Source organism: Accipiter gentilis, chromosome 29, assembly GCF_929443795.1.
Source record: "Accipiter gentilis chromosome 29, bAccGen1.1, whole genome shotgun sequence".
NCBI lineage: Eukaryota > Metazoa > Chordata > Aves > Accipitriformes > Accipitridae > Astur > Astur gentilis.
Window position 1 is genome coordinate 8,646,059 of NC_064908.1, and position 22,822 is coordinate 8,668,880.

At 61.3% G+C, this 22,822-nt stretch overlaps 2 protein-coding genes across 4 annotated transcripts in view; both read right to left on the reverse strand.

The window, feature by feature from the left end:
• Positions 1–81: 81 nt before the first annotated feature.
• CLIC3 (chloride intracellular channel 3) lies at positions 82–5,826 on the reverse strand. Its single transcript, XM_049832920.1, has 7 exons — positions 5,792–5,826; positions 3,722–3,896; positions 2,840–2,949; positions 2,323–2,448; positions 2,077–2,183; positions 1,588–1,763; positions 82–1,207 (listed from the first exon to the last, which is right to left on the reverse strand). The coding sequence occupies exons 1-7, from the start codon at positions 5,824–5,826 to the stop codon at positions 1,046–1,048; spliced, it is 891 nt and encodes a 296-aa protein (XP_049688877.1). The 3' UTR covers positions 82–1,045.
• Positions 3,859–22,822, reverse strand: part of ABCA2 (ATP binding cassette subfamily A member 2) — a 36,844-nt gene continuing 17,880 nt past the window's right edge. For 2 of the 3 annotated variants that reach the window (XM_049833272.1, XM_049833270.1), the window contains 34 exons: positions 22,679–22,793; positions 22,140–22,330; positions 21,750–21,900; positions 21,246–21,450; positions 20,507–20,671; positions 20,028–20,208; positions 19,522–19,734; positions 19,010–19,206; positions 18,742–18,924; positions 18,105–18,289; positions 17,883–18,003; positions 17,327–17,617; positions 16,018–16,236; positions 15,723–15,825; positions 14,988–15,316; positions 14,193–14,406; positions 13,911–14,016; positions 13,445–13,556; positions 12,967–13,027; positions 12,537–12,711; positions 12,336–12,451; positions 11,903–12,050; positions 11,614–11,737; positions 10,658–10,790; positions 10,364–10,481; positions 10,040–10,218; positions 9,578–9,719; positions 9,094–9,228; positions 8,761–8,864; positions 8,390–8,482; positions 7,987–8,089; positions 7,690–7,827; positions 7,219–7,425; positions 3,859–6,955 (listed from right to left, as the gene is read on the reverse strand). In XM_049833272.1, coding sequence (XP_049689229.1) covers positions 6,920–6,955; positions 7,219–7,425; positions 7,690–7,827; positions 7,987–8,089; positions 8,390–8,482; positions 8,761–8,864; positions 9,094–9,228; positions 9,578–9,719; positions 10,040–10,218; positions 10,364–10,481; positions 10,658–10,790; positions 11,614–11,737; positions 11,903–12,050; positions 12,336–12,451; positions 12,537–12,711; positions 12,967–13,027; positions 13,445–13,556; positions 13,911–14,016; positions 14,193–14,406; positions 14,988–15,316; positions 15,723–15,825; positions 16,018–16,236; positions 17,327–17,617; positions 17,883–18,003; positions 18,105–18,289; positions 18,742–18,924; positions 19,010–19,206; positions 19,522–19,734; positions 20,028–20,208; positions 20,507–20,671; positions 21,246–21,450; positions 21,750–21,900; positions 22,140–22,330; positions 22,679–22,793 — 5,293 coding nt within the window. In that variant the 3' untranslated portion in view covers positions 3,859–6,919. The remainder of the gene's footprint in view (positions 6,956–7,218; positions 7,426–7,689; positions 7,828–7,986; positions 8,090–8,389; positions 8,483–8,760; positions 8,865–9,093; positions 9,229–9,577; positions 9,720–10,039; positions 10,219–10,363; positions 10,482–10,657; positions 10,791–11,613; positions 11,738–11,902; positions 12,051–12,335; positions 12,452–12,536; positions 12,712–12,966; positions 13,028–13,444; positions 13,557–13,910; positions 14,017–14,192; positions 14,407–14,987; positions 15,317–15,722; positions 15,826–16,017; positions 16,237–17,326; positions 17,618–17,882; positions 18,004–18,104; positions 18,290–18,741; positions 18,925–19,009; positions 19,207–19,521; positions 19,735–20,027; positions 20,209–20,506; positions 20,672–21,245; positions 21,451–21,749; positions 21,901–22,139; positions 22,331–22,678; positions 22,794–22,822) is intronic. The other variant, XM_049833271.1, reaches the window with a different exon arrangement.

Consider the following 22,822-nt stretch of genomic DNA (forward strand, 5'->3'; position numbering starts at 1 on the left):
CTCTGGGGACTGGGACAATGCAGATGTGTCCATCCGTTCTGCCTTTCCCTTGCTCAGGAACGCTGTGGCCAATTTCAGCTGAACCTGGAGTGTCAGGGACTCAGAGGAATTCACTTTCCTGCCAGCTTTGTGCCAGTGGGCTGGTGGGTGAGTGGTTAGAGCCTGCCCAGCCCCCTGGAGAACTGGGAGAATGAGCCCAGCCTTTGCTAGGCACTGGGAGAGGACTGGGAGGCCAGTGCAAAGTCCTGCGATGGTGGAGAGCTGCTGGGGCTGGTCACTCCAGACTCACTCTTGTCTCACTTGCAAAGCCTTTATTGATTTCTGGGGGCCCTGATATGTGGCTTGGACTTGCCTCACTTCACCCCCATCCCTCTCCCAAATCTGCTCCTGAGAGCTTCCTAACAGGAGGTTCTGGGGGGACAGTGCCCTCCGCTCCCCTCACTCAGGGTGATAGGGGCTGGGCCGTGTCCACCACCCGCACCATCCCCCCGGCTCTGTTCCTGGGGCTCTGCCATGGCTGCCAGTTCCCCTTACCCAGTGCAGCTCCTTGGGGACATCCTGTGGTACCTGCTGCCTTGGCACAGCCCTGCCTCGGGTCACTCCAGAGGAGGCTGCAGGGATGCCTGCTGCAGTGTGCTGCCCTGTCTGTACTCCACAGCCCTCTGCTCTGGGCAGCTTTTCCTCCCCAGCTCCTTCCCTTGCCCTCAGCATTGCCCAGCTTTGGTATAGATGGTGCCCATGGCTGTGGGCACTTTGCACCCCTCCTGATGCTTGAGGGACCGCAGGGCAGGTTGAGGGGTTCCTGGCCGAGCAGGGAGAGTGGCACAAGAGCTGAGAATGCATTTGCGGGCTTGGTGTGATGCAGATTGCTGCCAGCACCTTGGGCAGGGGTGCCAGCTGAGGGAATTTGAGTGCGAGGGGCACAGCTCATGCTCTCTGCCCTCCTGAGTGCGTGCAGGCAGGACTGGTGGTCGTGGCATGACTGGGGCAGATGCTGGCCTGTTGCCCGACCCTGGCCCTGCACCCACCTGGGCGCATGCCCGGCTCACTGCGGCGACCGGACCACGGAGCGATAGGCTTCTACAATCTCCTCGCTGTTGGGGCAGGTGTATTTGAACTCCTTGGTTTCGCTGGCACTGTTGAGGTAGCGCCACATGCCCCACAGGTCCTTTGGGATCCCGAAGTGGCGGTAATGCTGGCACACAACCTGTGGGCAGAAACAGGGTGAGCCCTTGCCCAGCCCTGTGTGCCTGTGGTGTGCCAACGAGGGCCGTGTGGCCAGGGGCTGGTATTGACAGGCAGGAGCCAGCCAGGAAGGGTGGCAGGGGACCAGAGGACATCACTGGCATTGCACTAGACAAGGGGTGGCTCCTGGCGGGGGATGTGGAGGGGATTGAGATCTGTGGGAAGGCAGCATGCAGGCAGAGGTCATGGGGAGGGGGGTGCCAGGGTGACACTGGGATGATACAGGGGTTGGCAAAGCAGCAGGGGGTTGCTGCAGGCACCGAGGGGGAGGTGAGAGCATGGGGCCTGTGACATCGAGAAGCCAGGGAGAGAAGGGCACAGCACCAGGGTGCCCACACTTGCCTGAACAATGTTGAGCTTGGGCAGCAGGTTGCAGTCAGCTAACGTGAGCAGCTCCCCGTCAAGGAAGCGGCGCTGGGAGGTCCGGAGGTGGGGGTTGTGGGCCAACTCATACTCCAGGGGGGCACTCAGGTACTTGTCCAGCTTCAGTAGGGCCCGCAGCAGGCTCCGCTGCAGCACTGCGGGGAGGGCGGCAGTGCCACTGGCTCAGGGCATGGCCCTGTTGTGGGCACGGGGCCCTGCAGCTCTGCCATGGCCTCCTGCCAGCCCACCCCTCTGCCTAGGCAATGCCTGCCCATGCTCTTCCCACCTTGCCCAGGATGGCATTTACCCTTGCGCTCCCAAGAGGGCCCTGGCATGGCCATGCTGAGCTGTGTGGGTAGGGGCAGTGCCTGGAGAGACCCAGCTGTGGCCTGGGGCAGGGGAGGGCTGGAAAGGCTCAGGGTGACCTAACCGGGCTTCAGGGTGCTATCCCCCCACCCAGCTCCTCACCCTCGTCCTGGGCAGGCACCAGGTTCTTGATGAAGGTGGAGAACTTGTGAAAGATGTCATTCCCAGCCAGGCTGGACTCCCTGTACCGTGGGACCAGGCTGGGGAACCTGCAGAGACACAGGCACAGCTGAGGAAAGAGGCAGGGGTCGGCAGGCTCATGTGCTTGCCTGCCTGCCTCCCCTCTCTCAGCCTGTCCTGCCCCTCTTTGGCCCCTTGCCCCCTCTCAGGGCAGCGCCAGACACTGACATGGGGGGGCCCAGCTTGTCCTCCAGGAAGTCCTCAATGGTGATGGTGTCAGTCTTGGGCTCACCATTGTAGAGCAAAACAGGCAGCTGGGCACCCGGTGCGAAGTCCTTCAGCACGTCCAGTGTCCTGCAGGAGATGGGGATGGATGCTGACACCTGGCAGTGCCCAGGTCTCTGCAGGGCACCGCATGCTTGTGTGTGTGTGTTTGTATGCACAGGTGTGTCCTGTGCAAAGGGTTGAGGTGGTGCCCCCAGGCTACTCTTGCCTCACTGTGTGCCCATGGTAGCTCTTTCCTGGGAAATGCCTACTGACCTCCCTCAGGCAGCAGTGGGCAGCTGGAGGGGGGTACAACAGGCTCTATGCATCCCACAGCATCCACCCTTCATGTCCATTCGCAAGGGGTTTGGGACCTACCACCTCCCCCATCAGTGTGCCAAGGTAAGGCTGTCCCACCCAGCCCATGGCCCTGACCCCTTAGCTGGCAACCCCCATGGTGAGTGGGGGGGGCATGACTCACCTCTTCACATCCACGGTGGTGAGGGTGAAGGGCACCCCTTTGAGCAGTAGCACCATGAAAAGCCGCTGGCAGAAGGGGCAGTGGCCCATGCTCTCCCCATCCTCGCTTGCCTGTAGGCAGAGAGGGAGAGCTCAGCTGCCCCTTTGCCCCAGCACAGCCGCAGCAGGGACAGCGCTGGCTGGGCAGCCCCAGTGGGTGCAGAGGGAGGGTGGCAAGCCACATACCACGCACCCCGGCCAAGCCCAGGCTGGCTGCAGGCTGGAGAGCAGTGCTGGTAGTCCATGGCACCCTCTATGCTGGGCAGGGTGCCAGCCCCTGACTGCTCCTGGGGCCTCCACACCCCACCCCAGAGCAGCCTGTGTGGCACAGCGGGTGCTGGCCCTGGCACCCCTGGAAGAGCAGGGGGCCCCAGGCTACCCCAGCCCCACAGTGCCGAGGGGGTTGGGGCCAGTGACAGTGGTGGCACCGGGTACGGCTGTGGCAGGGGACAGCCCAGAACAGTGGCAGCTGTGCTGGAGGAAGGTGATGGTGATGCTAGTGGCCCTGTCGCCCCCAGGTGTGATCCCATGTGGGCCCTGTCCTGCCCTGTGTAGCCAGACAAACTGCCCTGCCCAGGCAGTGGCTGGGAAGGGCCTGGCAGGTGCAGGCAGATGCTGTGGTGGCTAGGCTGCTGGGCAGGGGCCCCAGTTTTGGGGGAGGCATCCCAGTCCAACACCCCATGCTGAATACCCACAGCCCCCCCATGCCCATGGGGCAGGCAGCAGCATGCCATGCCATGGAAATGAGCCCCGAGCTGCCCACTGCCTGCCCAGGGCCCCACATCTGCACTCTGCAGTGGGCAGGGGTGGCCGGGCCACCCCAGGTCCCTGTGAACCCTCTCACCTTGACAAAGAGCTGGATTTGGGGTTTCTCGGCCATGCTGGGTGGTGGCTGCTGGCTGAATGGTGGCTGTGGTGTGAGTGTGGGTGCTGGAGCACAGCCCCTCCCAGCCCACGTTCCTCCCCTGGGTGCACGGACGCCCTGCCATGGGGCCCCGGCCACCACTGCTGCTGCCAGCCTGAGTCCAGCAAGGGCGGCTCATGGCATCACCAGCTGCAGCGGCTCCTGCCTGGGCACCCTACCTGCGCTGCTTGTGCCCTGCAGGGCTTCATGCCCCCAGCCAGCGCTGCCACGCACCCTGGAAGATGCCAAATGCTGGGCACACGCCTGTGTTGTGCCCAGCTCCCTTTGCCCATAGCAGGCTCTTGCACACCCACCCCAGGGCAGTATGAACGCCCTTGTCAGCGCTTGCCCAGCCCAGTCCCTCCCTGGGCACCCAGCCCTGGCACTCCTGCCCACCAGTAACCATGCAGCCTTGCTGGCTCCAGTTATTATTTTTTATTTAAAATGATCATTATTTTCACATTTCATCTTTTTTTTTTCTTTTGCTAGCAATATACAGGCTTCTCCAAGGCATCCTCCCACCCCTTGGGGTGCCCAGTGCCCGGGACGTGCGTGGCACTGGCACTGTGCCCATGGCTGGTGGCCAAGGACATGCAGAGGGAGGCGAGGCAGGAAGTGGGGCCAAACTCATCGAAGCAAATGGTGTTAAGGTAGCAGCCACCCCTGCCTGGGGGCAATGCCCTCACATTTCCACCCTGCTGCCACCCTCAGGGTGCCCCCAGCAGTGTTTGTGCAGGGCAGGGAGGCCACTGCAGCCACCCAGGCTGTGCTGGCAAGTGTGCCCTGGGAGCACAAAAGCATCTCCATTGACTACTGAAAGCCACGGGGCATGGGGACTGGGTATGGCACAGCAGTGGGTGGTTGGCAGCTCTGCAGATGGGAGGGCTGGGGCGGGGTGGGGGGGGGTGGCAGGCTCTGTGACCTGGGGTGCTGGTGCCCTCCTGCAGCCCCAAGGGGCAGGGCAGCTGGGTGGGCACAATGCAAGGACAAAGCCCTGGCCAGAGCAGGACACCATGCCCACCCTGGTGGGCCACCACCGAGGTCACATCTGAGGACCCAAGAGTGACACCATCCCCTCTATCCCTGGTGGCACAGGGCTAACCCCGAGCTGGCTCATCCCCTAGTTCTCACCCAGGAAGGCAGAGTGGGCCCAGCAGTGGAGCAGGTGACACCCCAAGTGACGGCCTGCCCACCCATGCCATCCACCCCACCCAGGACCAGCCAGTTTCCAGTATGCCGTTAAAAAAAATATGGTCTGAAAAATCTGAAAATAGAGCTTATCTCCCCCCCCCATTTTTCCCCTATTGAAAATACTGTATATTTTATCACAATCTATAGCAGGTAGCATACAGGACTGGCAAGATCGAGGGCCACAGGGAGAGCAGACAGTCAGCTGCCACCTGGGCGTGCCCCTGCTTCTGTGCCCTCGAGTGGGGCCAGGGCTGGCCCTAATCCACCTCCCCGCATGGTGTGCTGTCCCGTGGCAGTGAGCTGGGGTGCCCAGTGCTGCCTGCTTGCCAGTGGGCTGGAGCCAGCCCAGGGCCTCCAGCCGAGCCTGTGCCAGGGAGGCAGAAAGGGCAGTGGGGACACACACGGGCAGCTTGGCCCTGGGTGCTCCCTAGGAAGGTGGAGGGACTGCGCATGACCACCCTGGGGTGCTGTAAAAGCTTGAGGCACCTACGGGGTGGGTGGCTGGGGTCAGCATCATGGGCCCTGACATCACCCTGCCTCTGGGCACCACTGTGGGTTGCTGGGGAGCTGCACGCTGGGGACTGCTGCTGGGCTGTGGGTGCTGGGCACAGCCCCCATAGGTGACAAGGCAGCAGGACCCTCTGCAGAAAGGAGGGACACTGCTGGCCTCAGGGGTGCCCGCAGCCAGTCCTGGTGACGCTGCCAGTTCTAGGTGATGATGCCAGCCCCACCGCCACAGTCCATCCTTCCCCTTTCCACCACCCCAGACACCACTGTCCGGTTGTACCAGCACCCAGCTGGGTTGTCTTGTCCTCGTACCTCAAAGCCACCCCACTCCCAGCTTCAAAAGGCATCCTGGGGCACAGCAACCCCTCTCCCAGTACCACCACTGACCCAACAATAAGAAACCAGTGGAGGTGGCTCCTGTACAGGGGCAGATGCTGAGCAATGAGTGCCAGGGCAAGGGGGAAAAGGAGGGGGACACAGCAGAAAGGTGGCACAGCCGCAGCAATGCCCTGTGGTGGGGAAGTGAGGGCAGGCAGGAGGCAGGGTGAGGGGCTCTGGGGGGAGGAACGTGGTGGGGGCAGAGGGGAGAAACAGCTGGTGCCAGCATGTGAAATACCCTGTGAAATACCCCTCTGCCCCACCACGTGCCCCTCTCTGCAGGGGTGCCACTGCCCAGCCCCAGGGACAGTGCTGAGTACCCAGCGCACACGTGGCAAGGCCAGGCAGGGCCAGGGCAGCTGGACCCCTCAGCTGGCAAGCACTGTGGGCAGGGAGGACACACCAGCAGGGCTGAGGTCCCCGGCTCAGGCAGGCTGGAGGTTGCCGGTGACATCCTGTTGTGACAGAAATCAATCGTGGGTGAAGCACCAGAGCTCCTGCCCCCATGGCGCCAGACCCCGAGCTTCCCACACTGCCAAGGGCAAATGCTAAGCCAGGGGTGATGGAAACAAGGCGAAAGCAGATGCCCATCCTCCTGCCCTGGCAGGGCCAGGCTGGGGTGGTGCCAATGCCTGGATGGTGGTGGGGGTGTCCCTGTGGCCAGGGGTCGCCAGGGTGGGTGAAACATGGGTGTCCAACTGAAGGCACCGCTCACAGGCCTTGTCCCTGCCACAAAGTGTGCAGGGCCAGCCGCACTGGCACCAAGCCGTGTCCTTCTCTTCACAGTCTCTGTCCGTTGGCACGCACTGGCTGGGCGAGCCAGCTGGGGACGGTTGTGGCCCCTGGCACCACGCAGTGACACTGCCCCGAAGCTGAGAGGGACAAAGGCCACCTGGCGGGTGATAGCTCATGAGGTCTGCCCAGGCCAGCGCAGCACCTGCCGTGTCCTCCCTGGCACACGCCTGCAGCCGCACCAGCTCCGCTTGATGGGCAAAGGGAGGGGAGAGGCCAAAAGGGTTTGGTGGCTTCACAGCCAGGGGATGTGGCTGCCCCTGGGGGGTCTCAGCACAGGGTGTCCGTGTTGAATGAGAGCTGAGCCTGTGGGCACAGAGACAGGCAGGGCTCAGGGGCTGGGCAGGGGCTGCCCGCTCTACCCAGCACACCCAGTGCTGCTGGGGCCAGGATCCGGCCTGGGCGGGGCGCAGCCACCCCTCCCAGAGAGCCCTCTCGGGTCCACCCCTGGTCCTACCGTGTCCCCTTCTCTGGACGAGACCTAGTGCCACACAGAACCCAGCCCCAGTGCCCTGTGGCAAGGACACAGCTGGGACCAGGGACACCCAGATCTGGGGACAACCTCTCACCCTCTCCTCCTCAAAGCTGATGAGGCCTTCGTCATCAGTCTCCAGGTCCTCCTGCTCCTCCACCACAAGAGCCCGCAGCTCTGTGGGGGCGGCCCTGGGGCGCAGCAGGCTCAGCACACGCTCCAGGGGTGACTGCAAGGCGCAGCTGGGGCTTGTCTCCTGCTGCTCCAGGTTGTCACTTTGCTTCTTGGCAAAATTCACAAACACCTGGAGGGGAAGGGGCAGGAGGCTGCAAGGGCCTGTGGGCCTGCACCTCCACCCCCTGGTCACTTCTCACCTGCCATCTGTGCTGCTGGAGATGGGCCCCAGCGCATCCCACTGGGCTGTGGCTGCCACTGTGCCCCCCACCTAGCTCTACCTCCCATCCCAAAGGTGGCTTCTGCCAGGCACTTTGGCACAGCCACCCCCACCAGGCACAGCCACCCTCCCTGGGGACAAGCATCCAGCCACCCATGCTGTCCCCAGTCTCACATTGTCCAGCGTGGTTTGGCTGACAGAGTAGTCTTCGATGCCCAGGATGTCCACCACCTGCTCCATTTTGCTGAAGACCTGCGCCAGCGAGATCTGGTCCGACTTCAGCTGGTACTGGGCCTTGGTGTGGTGCCGCTCCTGCAGGGGACACAGAGGTGACACCCAAGCCCTCACTCCCAGGCACTCTCCCGTCACCCTGCGGGGGGTCCTGCAGAGGTGTCCCTTGGAGAATGAAGACTGCTTGCACCCCGAGGTGGGGGGTAGCAGGGGACAGCACCGCCACCACAGGGAGCTCACCTTGAGGACGGCCTCGGGGAAGTTGCGGTTGAAGAACCTCACCACCTCCTTGACGTTGAGGCTCGATTTGGTGCGCACCGTGATCATGTAGCCATCTCCGAACCTGTGCGGGGACAAGGGACCCTGTGATGGGGTGAGGGCGTGGCCCCCACCTGTACCTCTGCGAGGAAGGACTGACCCCATGGAAGGGGACGATGCTCTCCAGCAGCTACTGCACCCACCAGGACAGTGATGGTGCCAGGATGGTCAAGAGAGCCCAACCCCTGCCCACCCTCCAAAGCAGCACCCACACAAAGGGCTGAGATGTTGCCGCAGGTGCCTCACCATCACCCTGCCGTGGGGGCCCAGCCCCCTCCCATCCCACAGCACACACAGGGTGCTGGACCCACCAACAGGCTCTTACCGGTTCTTCAGGTGCTGGATGCTGCCGAGACACTTGAGCCGCCCGTTCACCATTATGGCCAGTCGGGTACACAGTGCCTCGCACTCCTCCATGCTGGGAAGACAGGGCAGGCTTCAGCAGGGTGGCATGGGGGGACAGTGCCAGGGGCTGTGGCTGGGGCAGGCAGGGAGCTAGGCTACCCAGGCCATCACCCAGGTGCTGTGGCCCCACCACCAGGGATGGGAGAAGGCAACAGAGGGTGTCCAGGATTCCCTCTGCTCCCCATATCCCTGCCAGACACCATCCCCTGGCACCCAAAGAGCCCCCTCCCACCCATGCAGCACCCCAGGTGCCCGGAGGCATTGCGGGCACAGCTAGAAGCCCCCCCAGACCTGTGGGATGTGAGGACCACAGAACGACCCGTTTTGATGACATCCAGGATGAGGTTCCAGAGGAAGCGCCGTGCCTTGGGGTCCATCCCTGTGGTGGGCTCATCCTGTGGGATGGACAGCACCCTCAGACATGCCAGCCCCTGGGGGAACCCTGCCACCCCTTCCTGAGCTGGGCTCAGGACACCATCCCACACCCCAGGACACTCATGGCGGAGCCAGGGGCAGGCAGCTCACACCCAGGGTCATTTCTCCACCCTAGCCTAGAGCCAGCCCCAGGGACACAGTGGGTGGGAGGAGGACCCCACGGGCAGGGTGCTGGAGCCCAGGCCACACCAGGAAGATGAAGGCTGGGTATCCGATCAGTGCGATGGCTGTGGACAGCTTCCTCTTGTTGCCTCCGCTGTAGGTGCTGGCAGGCTTGTCGGCATACTTGGTCAGCTCCAGCTTCTTCAGCGCCCACTTGACCACCTGCAAGGTGTGGGGAGCTGTGGTCACCCTGCCAAGGCCACGGGGCTGGCAGAGCTGGCAGTGGGCAAGAAGTTGGGCTCCGCAGCATTGGCCAGCTGTCAAGGGGACCACAAGCAGTGCTGCCAGTCAGGGGAACCCTGTGGCAGCCCCTGGCACGGCCATGAGCCATTGGTGGGGCTTGCGAGCTCATATGCCTGGCGCCAGCACCCCATGCAGGCATAGCACCAGGGCAGCACTGCCATGAGGGTAGTAGCACTGGCTTGGGTGCCCGCTGATGCCTGGCGAGATGTCATCCCCACAGCACAGCACCAGCCCACGGGCGCTAGCAATCACACACCCAGAGCCCTACCCGATCCTCATCCTTCCAGGGGATGCCACGCAGGCGGGTGTAGAGTTCCAGGTGCTCCTGGGCTGTCAGCTCGTCAAAGAGTGCATCAAACTGGGGGCAGTAGCCCAAACTCTGCTGGACCTGCAGGAGCTCCTTCAGGATGCTGCAGGAGACGATGGAGGGGCCATGGGGAGAAGGAATCACTTTTCAGGAGCACCCTGTCGCTCGCTCCCCTTTCACACGCCTTTATACTGGAGCATCTTCTACCAGGTAACCCACAACAGGCAGCCTTGGCCGAGAGCCAGTGTCACTTGCCACCCCCCAGATGATGGTCAGCCCAGCAGGACACAGGGCTGCAGAGTCCCACGGACCCACATGGGCACACTCATACTGCTTAATCCTGGGAGACCCCCAAAGCAGACCCCATCCCAACCCCAGGACGGTGGGCAGTCCCCAACTCCCACCCAACCTGTGCCCCCTGACCTGTGTCCGTTAACAAAGGCCTCTCCACCCGTGGTGCTCTCATCCCCTGTCAGCATCTTGAAGGTGGTCGTCTTGCCCGCACCATTGACGCCCAGCAGCCCAAAGCACTCCCCAGGTCGCACACCCACACACAGCCGGTCCACAGCCAGGATGCGCCCGATCTTGCGGGACTTATACACCTGGTGAGGCACAGGATGGGGGCTCAGCCTGCCAGGAGGTAACCTGGACCCCCAGCCCCAGCCCACATCCCTCAGATGGGATGGCTCTGAGGTGTCTCCTTGCAGCCCCGGTGCATCCTCCACCACTGTCACCCTGCTGCTGCACCTTGGTGAGGTTTTCAATCTTCAGCATGTCGTTGTCAGCATCACCGCGCAGTACACGGTGCCGCTCATTGGCCACATCGATGTCATCCTCGATGGGTTTGGTGGAGACGGGCAGCCGCCTGCAAGAAAGTGCACAGAACAGCGTGGGAATACAGTTACAGGAGCCACCTACCCACATCCCTGCTGGGGATGGGCAGCTCCCCAGCTCACCCCCACCAGAGGGGCAGCCTTAAGCTAAGGGGTCCTGACAGCAAAGCCATGCCTAGCCTGCCCCTCACTACCCTACCACACTCACTGGGGCTTCCGGAAGAAGTTGTACTGGCACATGATGGTGATGAAGAAGCCAACGAAGCCTTCAATTGTCATGGCAACGAGCCCCCGTGTCACAATGTCCCATTCAAAGGGTGATTTCATTTTATCGAACTGCCCTGAGTGAGAGGAAGAGGAGAAAGTGGCTGGGGACACCTTCCCATGGGGACAACCTGATCGTACATCTTGAGCTAGCCTGTGACAATGACAGTGTCCTGCTCCCATGTCACCTCCCCTGCCAGTCTGTTAGTGCTGGTGGCACTAGGGCTGGTCACAACAAGGCTTTCCATTCACAGCGTGTGTGCCATTGAAATCATCTTGCAACTTTTCAACCTCAGTAGGATGAATCAACCCAACTGAGTGTGTATTGGATGGATTTGTCAGATCCTGCCCTAAAATTACCCCTCATGATGCCAGCAGCACCTGGGTTATATATGGAAGCTGCCTGAGAAGCAGAGAGCAGCAAGAGGTTTTTCTGAGGCCAAGGTTAAGCTGTGAGCAGCAAAACGCTCATTTTGGCTGGGCAGCGCAGCCCTGCAAGCAAGAGACCACGTCTGGAAGGTAAGAGCCCTTGCAGTCCCCATCCCTCACATCACAGCACGGCCCCACCATGGCCCACCACAGCTCCACCATGTCCGCACCACAGGCAGTGTGCAACAGCAGCAGAAATGCACAACCTTGCCAGGGCTCACAGCCTCCTCTCCCCATGGGGCTGCTATTCAGGATGGACCAAGGAACCATTTTCAGCACCATGCCATGGCTGACCCTCAACTGTGTTCCTTCCTGCACCCCAGTCTAGTTCACATCCCCTAGCTTTTTGCTCCAGGTTGCTCTGGGGCTTGGGAAGCTTCACAGGGAAGGTGGAGAGGATGTGCCAGCACCATAGTCCCCCCAAGCCCCATGTGCCCTGGAGCAAGGGAGGGAGGGAATGAGAGGCCGTACCGATCTTGGCATAGTATTCATTGATGTACTCATTGTAGGCCATCTCCATCAAGCCGTGGCCCAGGTTGTAGTTAGGGAATACAAGAAAGCAGCTCTTCAGGTAGCTGTTCACCACCTTCAGATCCTGTGGGGATGGGCAGAGAGGACATGACCATCAGAAACACCCCTAAGGACCACGAGTGCATGGTAGGATCAGGATCCCCACCAAAATACAGCCTGGTCAGGTCTCACAACCTGACGGCAGCTTCTCCTTTCCTGGTGGCCCCAGGCAGAGTTGTGAATCTCATACCTTGTCATGCTCAAAGAGCTGCAGCAGGAACGTGGCAACAGTAGCCGTGATGCCAATGAAGAGGTTGATGACAATGAGGAACACGTAGGCGGAGCTGGGCACCTCAAACCAGAAGGAGGCAGGGTACATGATGGGTGTGATGGACCAGCTGGGAAGGTGAGCAGCAAGAGCACACATCAGCATGGCAGGAGAGGGACTGGGCAGCACCAACTGTGCTGATGGACATGGGTGATGCTGGCAGCATCACCCATGTCCCAGCCCCATCCTCCCTGGGCTCTCCCACCCCAGCCTTCACAGCCCACCAGCTATGGGAGCTGCAGAACATCAGCCAGATGGGCAGCCCAGAGGCCAGATCCTGCCTGCATGCCACGGTGCAGATGGGGCATTGGAGGGACCCGTCAGTGCATTGTGACCACCCCTGTGAGCAACGTACCCATAGAGCAGGAAGAGGGAGAGGACAGCGGGGAAGTTGGTGGGAGACGTGTATGCCGGGAGGTCGAACACAAACAGGATGATGATGCAGCACGTGGCCGGCACCAGGTAGTTCAGCTGGAGAAGACAGAAACTTGTGTGACTGCCCATCCACCCACCTGGCCCGGGGAACTCGGCCGGTGGGGCCATGCACCCTGCTCACCATGTCCCACACATAGTTGGCCAACCAGTAGATGACAGGGTCACAGCCGCTCACAAACTGCAGGTGTTTGGCCTTGGTGGCCTTTTCAGCCACCAGGAACACCACGAAGCTCGCTGGCACGAAGGACATGGCCACGATAATGAAGATGGCAATCACCACGTCTGTGCCTTGCAGGCTGCATGGGGAGAAAGGAGGAGAGGAGGGACCCCGTCACCCTCAGCTGCCTGGGGAAGGGCCACCCACGCTAGTGTGGGACAGTCGTTGTGCACAGGGCAGGTCACAGCACAGGGACCCCCACATCACCACCACCTGGTGCCACCCCCCAAGCCTACAGGGCAGAAGCTTCAGCATTGCCCTGCAAACTGCGGTGGGGAGCTCCCTCCCTTCCACAGGACAGCCATCCTCCCTCAAACCCATTCCCCAGACCTACAGGTAATCCAAGGACAGGCTGGCGCTTGTCTTGTTCATGGGGTGGTTGGTGACCGTGATGCCTGTAGGAAGGCCCAAGAAGAAACATGGGAGTGTGAAAGTTGGCTCAGGACAGAAAATCTTGCCCCCAGCCTGTCTGGTCCTGGCTCTGAGCAAGAGGACAGGTTTCTTCCGTGCAGCTCAGCAGGAGCTGAGCTGCCTGAAGCAACCAAGCACCTCGAGGCCAAGCCCTCCCTCACCAGCTGGCAGAGAGCATCCTCAGACACACTGCAAGTCCAGGTGCCAGTAGGCAGCACCTCAGGAGGTTCTACCCCAGCCCACGCTCTGCCTAGGTCAGACAAGGTGAGTGACCCCCCTGCCTCAACTAGGCACTAGCCTGCTTGCTCCAACAGGGGACATTGCACTTTAGAGCCTGGTTGGACCACACCCTAAAGCTGTTCCTGATGTGCTTCTGCCCTTAAAAGCCTCTAGGTCCTCACCATAGGCAGCAGGGTTGCCTTTGCTCTTGGGCAAGTTGGCTCGCAGGATGGCGTTGTTGAGAGCATTGAGGTAGGTGGGCATGCTGTGGTAGCCCTTGTTGTTGTAGAAGACCTGGAAGAGCAGAGAAGAGTGGTAGGAGGTGGCAAGAGAGCTGGGCCCATAGCAGATGTACTGGAAGGGAGGGATGGGATGGGACAGCCACAGGACAGGCTTCCTGCGCTCACAGCTGTGGAGAGCAGGCCACTGCCGACCATGCTGGGCCAGACCTGCTGGGGTAGGAAGCTGCAAAGCGCCCCATGGGGCAAGAGCCCCACCAGATTCCTCAGTGGAGAGCACTACTGCAGAGCAGCGGGTGAGGGGTCCCTGCCGTGCAGGCAGTGCTGCCTACCCGCTTCTCCCCACCTGTGCCACGGCTGCCGCTGCCCACCCATCTCCCAGCTGCCATGGGGTGCAGCGCAGTCCCACCTGGGCCGTTCTCCGGACAGCGATCTTGCGCACCGTGGCAGGAGCCCTGGCCCCAAAGGAGGCCGGGATGGATTTCTGGACGTTGCCAAAGGTGAGTGCCCCATACCTGTGGGACAAGGCACCGCCAAGAAGCTGTGACCATTGTCCCCCGGCTCTGGGAGCAGGGCCATGCTCAAGCATGCTCCTGGCTCCCATCAGCACCCTGAGCAGGTGTCCCCAGGTCCCGAGTCCTCCACCACTGCTCCACGGCACAGGGCCGACCCTCCCAGCCTTCCCTCTTACCTGTGCAGCCGGAAGCGGTCTGAGGTGTAGAGCAGATACTCGGAGACATTGCGCCCTGTGATGTCTGCCAGAATGTCCCCCGTCACCACCTTCATCTGCGGAGGGTGGCCCCCCACACCACTGGGGCAGGAGAAGCCAGTCCCCTGCATGGAGCACGTGCACTTGATGGGCTCGTGGATGATGTGGGGCAGGGCAGGGGCCGAGGTCACGGTCTCTGAGGAGCAGAGAGGGCAGCTTACAGCCAGGCTCCTGGCTGCCCTGGCTGCCTGGGACAATGTGGGGGTGGCGGGGGGCTCAGCTAAGGAGTCCTGGCTGGGCAGGGAGGGAGCACTCTGCCCCACTGGTGTCAGCTCCCGCTGGGCCAGAGCCTGGTCTGTGAGAGGGCTCTTGTGACCTGGTGATCAAGAGGGACCAAGAGATGGACATGGGGAAAAACTCTGGGGGACAGAAATGGTTCCAAGAGAGGGCATGAAGTATGGCTAGAGAAGGCAATGACTGGGGACCAAGCAGCCAGCCCAGTGAGGGTGACACAAGGCTGGCCACAGGACTCTCAATGGTGTCACTGCCCCAGGGAGCTCCACCAGCACTGCCAGGGCTGAATGGGGAGCGGTGCTCCTGGGCCAGCACTGGCCCTGAGCCAGAAGTTCAGCCCAGCAGTGCTCTGCTGTGGCCAGGCCAAACTGATAGGCACTTCCAGGGGTCCCTGAAGCTGCTTCTGCAGTGGACATATGTCATGTCCCTGCTGGAGATGAATCCCAGGCCTGGACAGACTCAGGCACCAAGCACAGGCGATACCTTTGACAGCAGAGGAGAAGGTTGTGGAGTTCCAGGCACGGGGCAGATCCTCATCCACCGAGACAGGGTAGTCAGAGGGGGCCGGGGATGGAGGCGGTGGCACAAAGTTGGAGAGTGGCAGGCCCTGGGTGAAGGAGTCAATGCACATGGCATCGAAGTACTTGGCCGCCAGCATCTTGGACTCGTTGCTGTTGAGGTTGAGGGTCTGCATGGGCTGGTCCAGCGTGTTGTTGAAGGCAGTCTTGAGCACGCAGGTGGCCCCCACACCGGAGGGCAGGTGGAAGGTGTTCACCAGCTGCTGGGGGCTGGCATCAGGAGACAGCCTGATGCTGCGGGGAGAGGAGCGGGTGAGGAGGGGCAAGGAGCAGGAGGCATGAGTCTCATCACCTTGGCCATCTTCTGCTGGGACTTCCCCAAGGCCTTGGCACATATCATGACTAAATGAGCATGGGCACCGCAGTGGCACACACAGCCCAGGCCTGGCATGAACCAAGCTGCTGATCACAGCCAGCATCAGGGCTGGCACCTCTCCCAGAGACACCCTGGGGAGGATGGAGGCTGCTTTCTGCAAGGGGACATGCCACTGGCCAGGCTCTGCTCCAAGCCTGAGCCAGCCCTGGTGCCAGCCCTGCTGTGGGCTGCCCTCCCTGTTGCCTCCCACCACAGTCCCAGGGATGGAGACAGGGATGGGGATGGGGCATGGGACACTGGTCACCAGCGAGCAGTGGTTCTCACCGGTACTCACGCCGCTCCTCATTGGCGTAAGGAATGAAGTTGCCCTTGGGCTGGGTGTAGTTGTGGTACTGCGATGGCGAGAGGATGAGGGGCGGCAGGTCACCTGTGGGGACAAGGACAGGAACCCACTTGCACCTGCAGCACCACTGTGCACAGGCAGACTGGTCAAGCACCTATGAGCCTTGTCCTCCCCCCCCCCCCCGCCCCCCAAGCTAGTGTCCCCACCAGCCACACTGGGGTAGGCAGATGAGGCCACCAGCAGCCGCCAGCGTGCAGGTGGGTAGCTTGCAGGCACCTATTTCAGGCACAGAGAGTGCCACCGTCATGGCCACGCAGACGAAGAAGGCAGGCAGGAGGATCTGCGAGAAGAGGGCCTTGGTGTTGCGCTTGGCACAGTGGAAGCGTTTGACGATCAGCCCATGGAACTGGCGTAGCTTCAGCCATGAGCCCTCCAGCTTGAAGCTCCCCTGCCCGGCCAGGTCATGGTCCTCTGCCTCCACCTCTGCCTCTTGCTCTGTGAGGGGAGAAGGATGTCAGCCCCCTGGCACGGCCTTTCCCACACCCACCTTGGCCTCCAGGGAGCTGAGCTAGGCACTGAGCCAGGCGCAGCCACCCCAAGGGACAGGGCAGCACCCAACCCTCATGGCCACCGAGCCACAGCAGCACCGCGGCAGGAAGCAAGGCAGCTGGCTAGAGGGTTCCTCTTGGCCCAAAGTGGGAAATTCAGACAACAGTTTTAAAAAAACAACCCAAATCGGTGCTTTTTGGCAGCACCCCTCCATTTTCCCATCAGCTCTCTCAGCTGGCGAGGAGTCAGCGTAGTCAGGAACAGAGGATGGGACATGGGTGGGAGGACCCAGCAGGCATAGGGCTGGGGCTCAGGGAGCTCTGCAACTCTCTGCTCTGCCTCCCACAACCCAAGTCATCACACTTCAAGAGCAGCCCTGGCCAGGAGGCAGGGTGGCACATCCCTGAATTAATCACCAGAGGTGCTGAGATAACCCAGAATTTGTGAATAAAAGAGCAGCCTCCGGACATCTGCCTGCATCCACCATCCTTCAGCAATCCCAGCATCCGGGTAGAGAGAGCCCTGAGCCCGAGTCAGGGTATGGAGGGCAAAGCCACCAGCCAGAAGACAAATCCGTGCCCAAGGGCCAAGAGGAGACAACCCAACTGGGCACCAGCGCGAGGAGTGAGCGCGTTAGTGGGGTGAGTCTGCAAGGTGGCACCCGTGGGATCTGAGGGAGGCAAAGCGCAGAGCTAAAACCAGCTGCGCCCACTGGCTCCATGTCTCAGCACAGGACCCTCCCACATACTCTCTACCAGTTTGGGGGTGCAAACTGGTGGAAGCACCCATTCCCAGCCCTCCCACCCAGGCTGCGGTTCTCTGGGTGCAGGATCGGCGGATGCATCAGACTCCCTGTGGGGTCTCACCCCAGCATGGTCTTGCCCCGCACCCCTGGCACACCCACATGCCCCAGCGGGGCCAGCTCTGCTCTGCCCAGGTGCAGGGAGGGGTGCCACCACTGCCCCGGCCACCCTCTCTGTCCCAGCTGAGCGCCTCCCCCAGCCCCTACTGCTGGTCAGGCACCGGTGGCACAAACCTTGCAGACTGATGTTATCGGGGTCCTGCCGGTTATCGAACAGGGGCGCATAATCCCCAAAGAATTCGGAATAAGCCCCACCTTCATCGCCCCGCACGGAGCCCACCGAGGAGGCCGAGTGCAGGGATGCCTGCGATTGCGCCAGCTTGGAGCAGGTCACCAGGTTGCTGAGCTCCACCTCGGGGTTCTCTAGCACAGTGGCTTCAGCAAGGGGCTCCCCGTTGGCCTCAGGTTTCGGGCCCAGCTCGGGGGTAGGTGGCCACAGAGCATCCTTCTTGGACTCCTTCATGTCTGGGGAAACAGAGGGTTGCCACTGGCTATGCCATCCTTCATCATGGTGTGGCACAGAGCAGGGACAGATCTGCTCTGCAAACCCAGAGCAGAGCAGAAGCTGGCTGCCCTTGGCCAGGATGGGCTCCACTGGAGACCACCCCTCCCTTTGGGAAAGGAGACTCCTGTGGCCACATGCAAGGAGAAAGGAGCCACCAAGCCCACGCAAAGGCACACAGCCCCTCACCAGCCCAAGCAGCACCATGTGCCCCCCCAGTGCCCATACCCACGTCGCTGTTCTCCAGAGACTGGTCCTCCTCAGACACCTTTAGGAAGACCTCCTCTAGTGTGGTGTCCATCAGCCCGAAACTGGTGAGGTCCAGTTCCTCCAGGCTCTGCTCCAAGTTCTGCAGAGGCAAAGTGCTGCATGAGGAGGGCAGGAGGTGCCTGCAGTGCCACAGCCGCCCATGACCACCTGCCTGCCCACCTCGCCAGCCCCTGCGGGTACCTGGAAGAGCCTCTCAAAGCAGCCCTTCTTGACAGCCTCGCTAGGCAGGATGTAGGAGAGCTCAGTGTTGGTATCCGAGATGAGGAGGCAGGAGGCCACGTATTTCTTGATGAACTGGGAGACGCGAGGCTCAGAGCAGGGGCTGATGGAGGAGTGGGTGGGGGGGCTGTGCAGCTGGCCTGGCTCTGTGGCAGAGGGGCAGCACTGGTCGGTCACTTTGCACCTGGCTTCCCACCAGGACCCACCATGTCCACCCTATGCCCCAGTGCCACAGGGGCTCCTCCAGCCTCCATCGTGGGGTGCTGGTGGCTTCCTGGCTGCCCTGCCTGGCCTGGGGACGATGCTCTGCACCATGGCCCATGCTGGATGTCTCAGTGGGCAGCCCACAGGTCAGACAGAACCAGCGCCTGGAGAAAAATGTCACCACGCAGGGTCTAACCCGGGACTCAGGCGGGAGAAATCAAGGCTGAGCGATGCCACCTCCTACAGCCCTGCCCCGTCCCCCTCCACCCTCCACATGGCCTAAGGAGACTACGGGTGGGAGCACTTGGGTGTTGACCTCTCATTTCTTTCCTGGACTGAAGAAGGGCTGGTCCCATCTACTCCTCTAAACACAGGGTCCCACTGCCCCCCAGACCTGTGCTATTCCTGGTGTCCGACTGCTTTTTCACCACTGTCAGCTTGTAGCCGTCACCGTAGGTGCTCTTGAGGAAGAGCGGGGAGCCACAGCACTTGAGCTTGCCATGGGAGATGATGGCAATGCGGTCACCCAGCAAGTCGGCCTCGTCCATGTGGTGCGTGGAGAGCAGGATGGTCCTCCCTGATGGTAGTACAGAGCCTCAGTGGAGGGGCTAGGGCCACTGAAGTCATAGGAGCAACACTGGGCTCTGCCCACCTCCGCTCACCTGGCTTGTACTTGAGGATGAGGTCCCAGATGGCCCTGCGTGCGTATGGGTCCACACCAGCTGTGGGCTCATCCAAGATCACTGCCCGTGACCCACCCACGAAGGCTATGGCCACTGACAGCTTCCTCTTCATGCCCCCTGAGAGAGTCTGCACCAGGGAGTGGCGTTTGTTGGAGAGCTCCAGGTCCTCAATCATCCTGGGGACATGGGAGAAGCGCCAGGGATGCCGGGGTGGGGCCGTACTGGCGCCCAGTGCCTGTGGGGGAGCACATGACACCTCTTCCCCCCACCTAAGGCCCTCGGCCACTGGGACAGCCCAGCTGCAGCCAGGCTACAGAAGCATCTTCTTCTGGCTTCCACAGCTTGATACCCCAAGCTTTGGAAAACACTTGGTGGAGCTGCTCCAGGGGACATCTCTGCTACCAGATCACCCACCACAATTCAGCCAGCAGGAAGGGGGCCCACTCATGCAAAAGGCACAGATAGGGCAAAAGGAGCTGGAGGGTGCCTACTTGTCCATCTCCTTGCGGATCTCCTCCTCTGCCATGCTCTTGAGCTGCGAGTAGAACCACAGGTGCTCCTCCACCGTCAGCCTGTCAAAGAGCACGTTGTGCTGGGGACACATGCCCAGGTTCTTCCGGATCTCATCCATCTCTGTCCGGATATCGTGGCCGTAGATGGTAGCAGAGCCCGAAGTCGGAGGGAACAAGCCAGTGAGGATGGACCTGGATGGATGGAGAAAGGCAACAAGATGACAGACCTTGTATGCCTCCATCTGGTCCCAAATCCAACCACCACCTCCAGGAGCATCTGCTGGGCCCCAGGCAGAGCAACATCAGTGCACAGCCATGCGCCTGCTGCCTGTCCCCGTTTTGTGCCACCCCCAGATCCACACTGCTGCCCTTTGTGCATGGTACCAGCTGCCACAGAGCTCTGCAAGGCCATCACACAGCACTTGCCCCACCCATTGCAGCTGGCTAGAAGGACATGGCCCATGTCTGCTCTGACGGGCACTCACATAGTGGTGGTTTTGCCCGCGCCGTTGTGTCCCAGGAAGGACACCACCTGGTTCTCATAGAGGTTGAGGCTCAGCTTGTTCAGTGCCAGCTTCTTGTCTGTCTTGTAGACCTTGGTGAGCTTGTCAATGCAGACAACCAAGGGGAGGTGGGTTGGCTCCTCCTCAACGCCCCGTGTCTCCTCTGCCATGAGAGAAGGATGGTGAGGAGCCGGGAGGTGGCAGAAAGGCCGGGCTTGCAGGGGGGCTCCCCAAGGGATGAACCTCCCCGCCTCCATCCCATAGTGGCTGTGCTGGCCCATGGCCCCTTTCCCTCTGCTTCTCACCAGCTTCTCCCCTTCCGCTCCCAGACCAGCAGCAGCACCTGGCCCAGGATGCTCCCCCAACAAGGGCACAGGGGACACACAGGCGTCCATGCAGGACGCTGCAGCAGAGCCAGGGCCATCCCCGGACCACCTCCCACTGCCTCTGTCTGCCCTTACCCAGCCTCCGGCTCTCCATGGCACAGGCCTGATCCTCCTCCATGATGCTGAGGCGGGTGGTGCGGGACCAGGGCCAGGTCCACTCCCAGGTCTCCACTCGCCCATTGCCCAGCCAGTAGGACTTCTGGAAGGGGAAGTACCAGGGCCGTGGCAAGCCGAACATGCCTGCAAGCACAACCCCTATGGAGTGAGGACCAACCCTGCACCCATGTCCGTATAGAAGCTGACCAAGGACTGGGGCAGAGCTCAGCATGGGTATGGTACTTGGAAGTTTCCCCAGCTCAGGGACATCACTGCAGGGTGGGGGACTGCAAGCACCCCAGCCAACTGGGCTCAGGGCAACACTGCTGGGCTGTGCAAGGAAGCAAAGTCCTTTGGGCTTTGGGTTGGTCCTGGCTCACGCTTCAGTTTTACCAGGAAAGCAAAGGAAGCATGCGAGACCCCTCCCCAAGTGGGCAATAAATGGGAATAATGCTCCAGCCACCGACACCTTGCTTTGCTACAGTTGGCCAGTGAACTGAGACACACAACCAAAGATCTCCAAGGAACCTGCTGGTGTCACCAGTGGGTCAGGGATATGGGCATGCGTCCCCAACAGGGCACACACAAGGGACCCTGAAGGCGCACTGTGCCAAATCACACCATGTCAGGGCTGAGCACTGCCAAGAACCAGCAGGACCTCAGTGAGGAGGCTCCCTTAAGATCAGAGGTGCCCTCATGCCCCACCGCCCACACGTACCTGGGTGCACAGCTTCAATATACCAGGTGAGCACCCCGTACACCACGGCATCCACGATCAGCATCATCATGGACAGCAGGAGATTAAAGTCATCTCCTTCTACAGGCGACTGGCTGAAGGTGTGCCACTGGATGCCCACACCAGCCACCTCGTACAGCGCAAAGTACTTGGAGCCCAGCCCAAAGGCTGTGGTGGACATGAGGGACTGTGGAGACATGGAGGGAAAGCAAGGGGACGTCAGCAGGAACCACAGGTCAGCTCTGGAAGAACAGGCTGGGCAAATTGCTACCCAGTGCTACCCCAGCCCAGCCCTGTGGAGATGGTCCCTGCCCTGGGAGGCCCCAAACTTTCTGGAGATCCCTCCAAAGCCCCATGGGGAGTTGGTTCATACAGGCAGAGGCTTGCCCAGGGCTTGGTGACAGCTTGGTGGCCTGTGTACTGGGCATGGGGTGCCTGGAGCAAACCTGGGGCCAAGCACCTCCCCAGCAGCTGTAGCCAACTCACCGCTATGCACTTTTCAAAGGCTGTGATCTTGTCATGTGCCACCTCCTCCCTGATGGCCACGTACATGTAGGGCACGTAACTGAGGAAATAGATGATGCCACCGCAGGCGGAGGCCAGCTTGGCCTTGGAGTAGAGCACTGACACCAGGAAGCTGCAGGGAGGATAGCATCACCTCAGATCCCACCCCACCAAGGCTTTCCCCACACCATCTGATTTTGGTGGCGTTGAGGTGATAAATTGGCCTCTCAAAATCAGCTGGCTGAGGGGACCTGTGCCCCTCTACTGGCCCTTGGCCTTGCCCACACAGCTCCCAGCACCCTCGCCCCATGGCACAAGGACCCCGGCACTACCCGTGCTCCCTCACCCCACGGAGTGGACCAGGCAGCTCACCAGAACATGATGGTAGCCACTGCGTAGATGGCGAGAAAGAGCCAGATGATGAGAACATCACTGTGCATCAGGACCTTGCCATACTTCAGGATGGCGGTGAGCGCCGTGACAGAGATGGAGAGCTGGACGAAGCCAGTGATGAACCAAGCCACCCAATGCACTGCATTGTTCAAGCCCATCATCTTCATCACCTGCAAGGACAACACTGCTCTGCGGGGCTGTCCCCTGCCCTGTGCATCCCTGCTGCCTCACTCACTGGGGCTGGGAGAGCAACGGGCAGCACCGAGGGGTCCCTGGGGGCTGCTGGGAGTGGGCAGGCCACAGCACCCTGTGCCAGGGTGCCAACGGGCTCAGCTCCCTCCGGTGCTGGGCAGGGCTTTTTCCAGGGACACTCGGAAGGACTGGCTCAGCCCAGGGATGTGGCATCTGTGCCTGCACCAGCTCACGCAACCCAGAGGCATGGGGAAAGTGCCCATGGATGCAGCACAGGACTCAAGAGGTGTCAGCTCCTCCTCAGGGATCTCTCCCACCATCCCCACCTCTTTCAGGCGATGCTCCTTCTCTGTCACAATGTGCTGGATCATCATGGCCACCGAGTAGACCCAGGAGATCACCATGCACAGGGGCATCATGTGCTCAATGACGAAGAGGAAGCTGGTGGTGTAGAGGAAGAGAGGGGAGAG

Bases quoted from the DNA above. Each gene is read 5' to 3' on its own strand.
- CLIC3 (XM_049832920.1), bottom strand. From the start codon at position 5,826: ATGCCTTTTGAAGCTGGGAGTGGGGTGGCTTTGAG. The intron at 2,950-3,721 runs GTGAGAGGGTTC...CTCTGCCTACAG, and splicing joins AAATCCAGCTCTTTGTCAAG to GCAAGCGAGGATGGGGAGAG. The intron at 1,208-1,587 runs GCAAGTGTGGGC...TTCTGCCCACAG, and splicing joins CCAAGCTCAACATTGTTCAG to GTTGTGTGCCAGCATTACCG.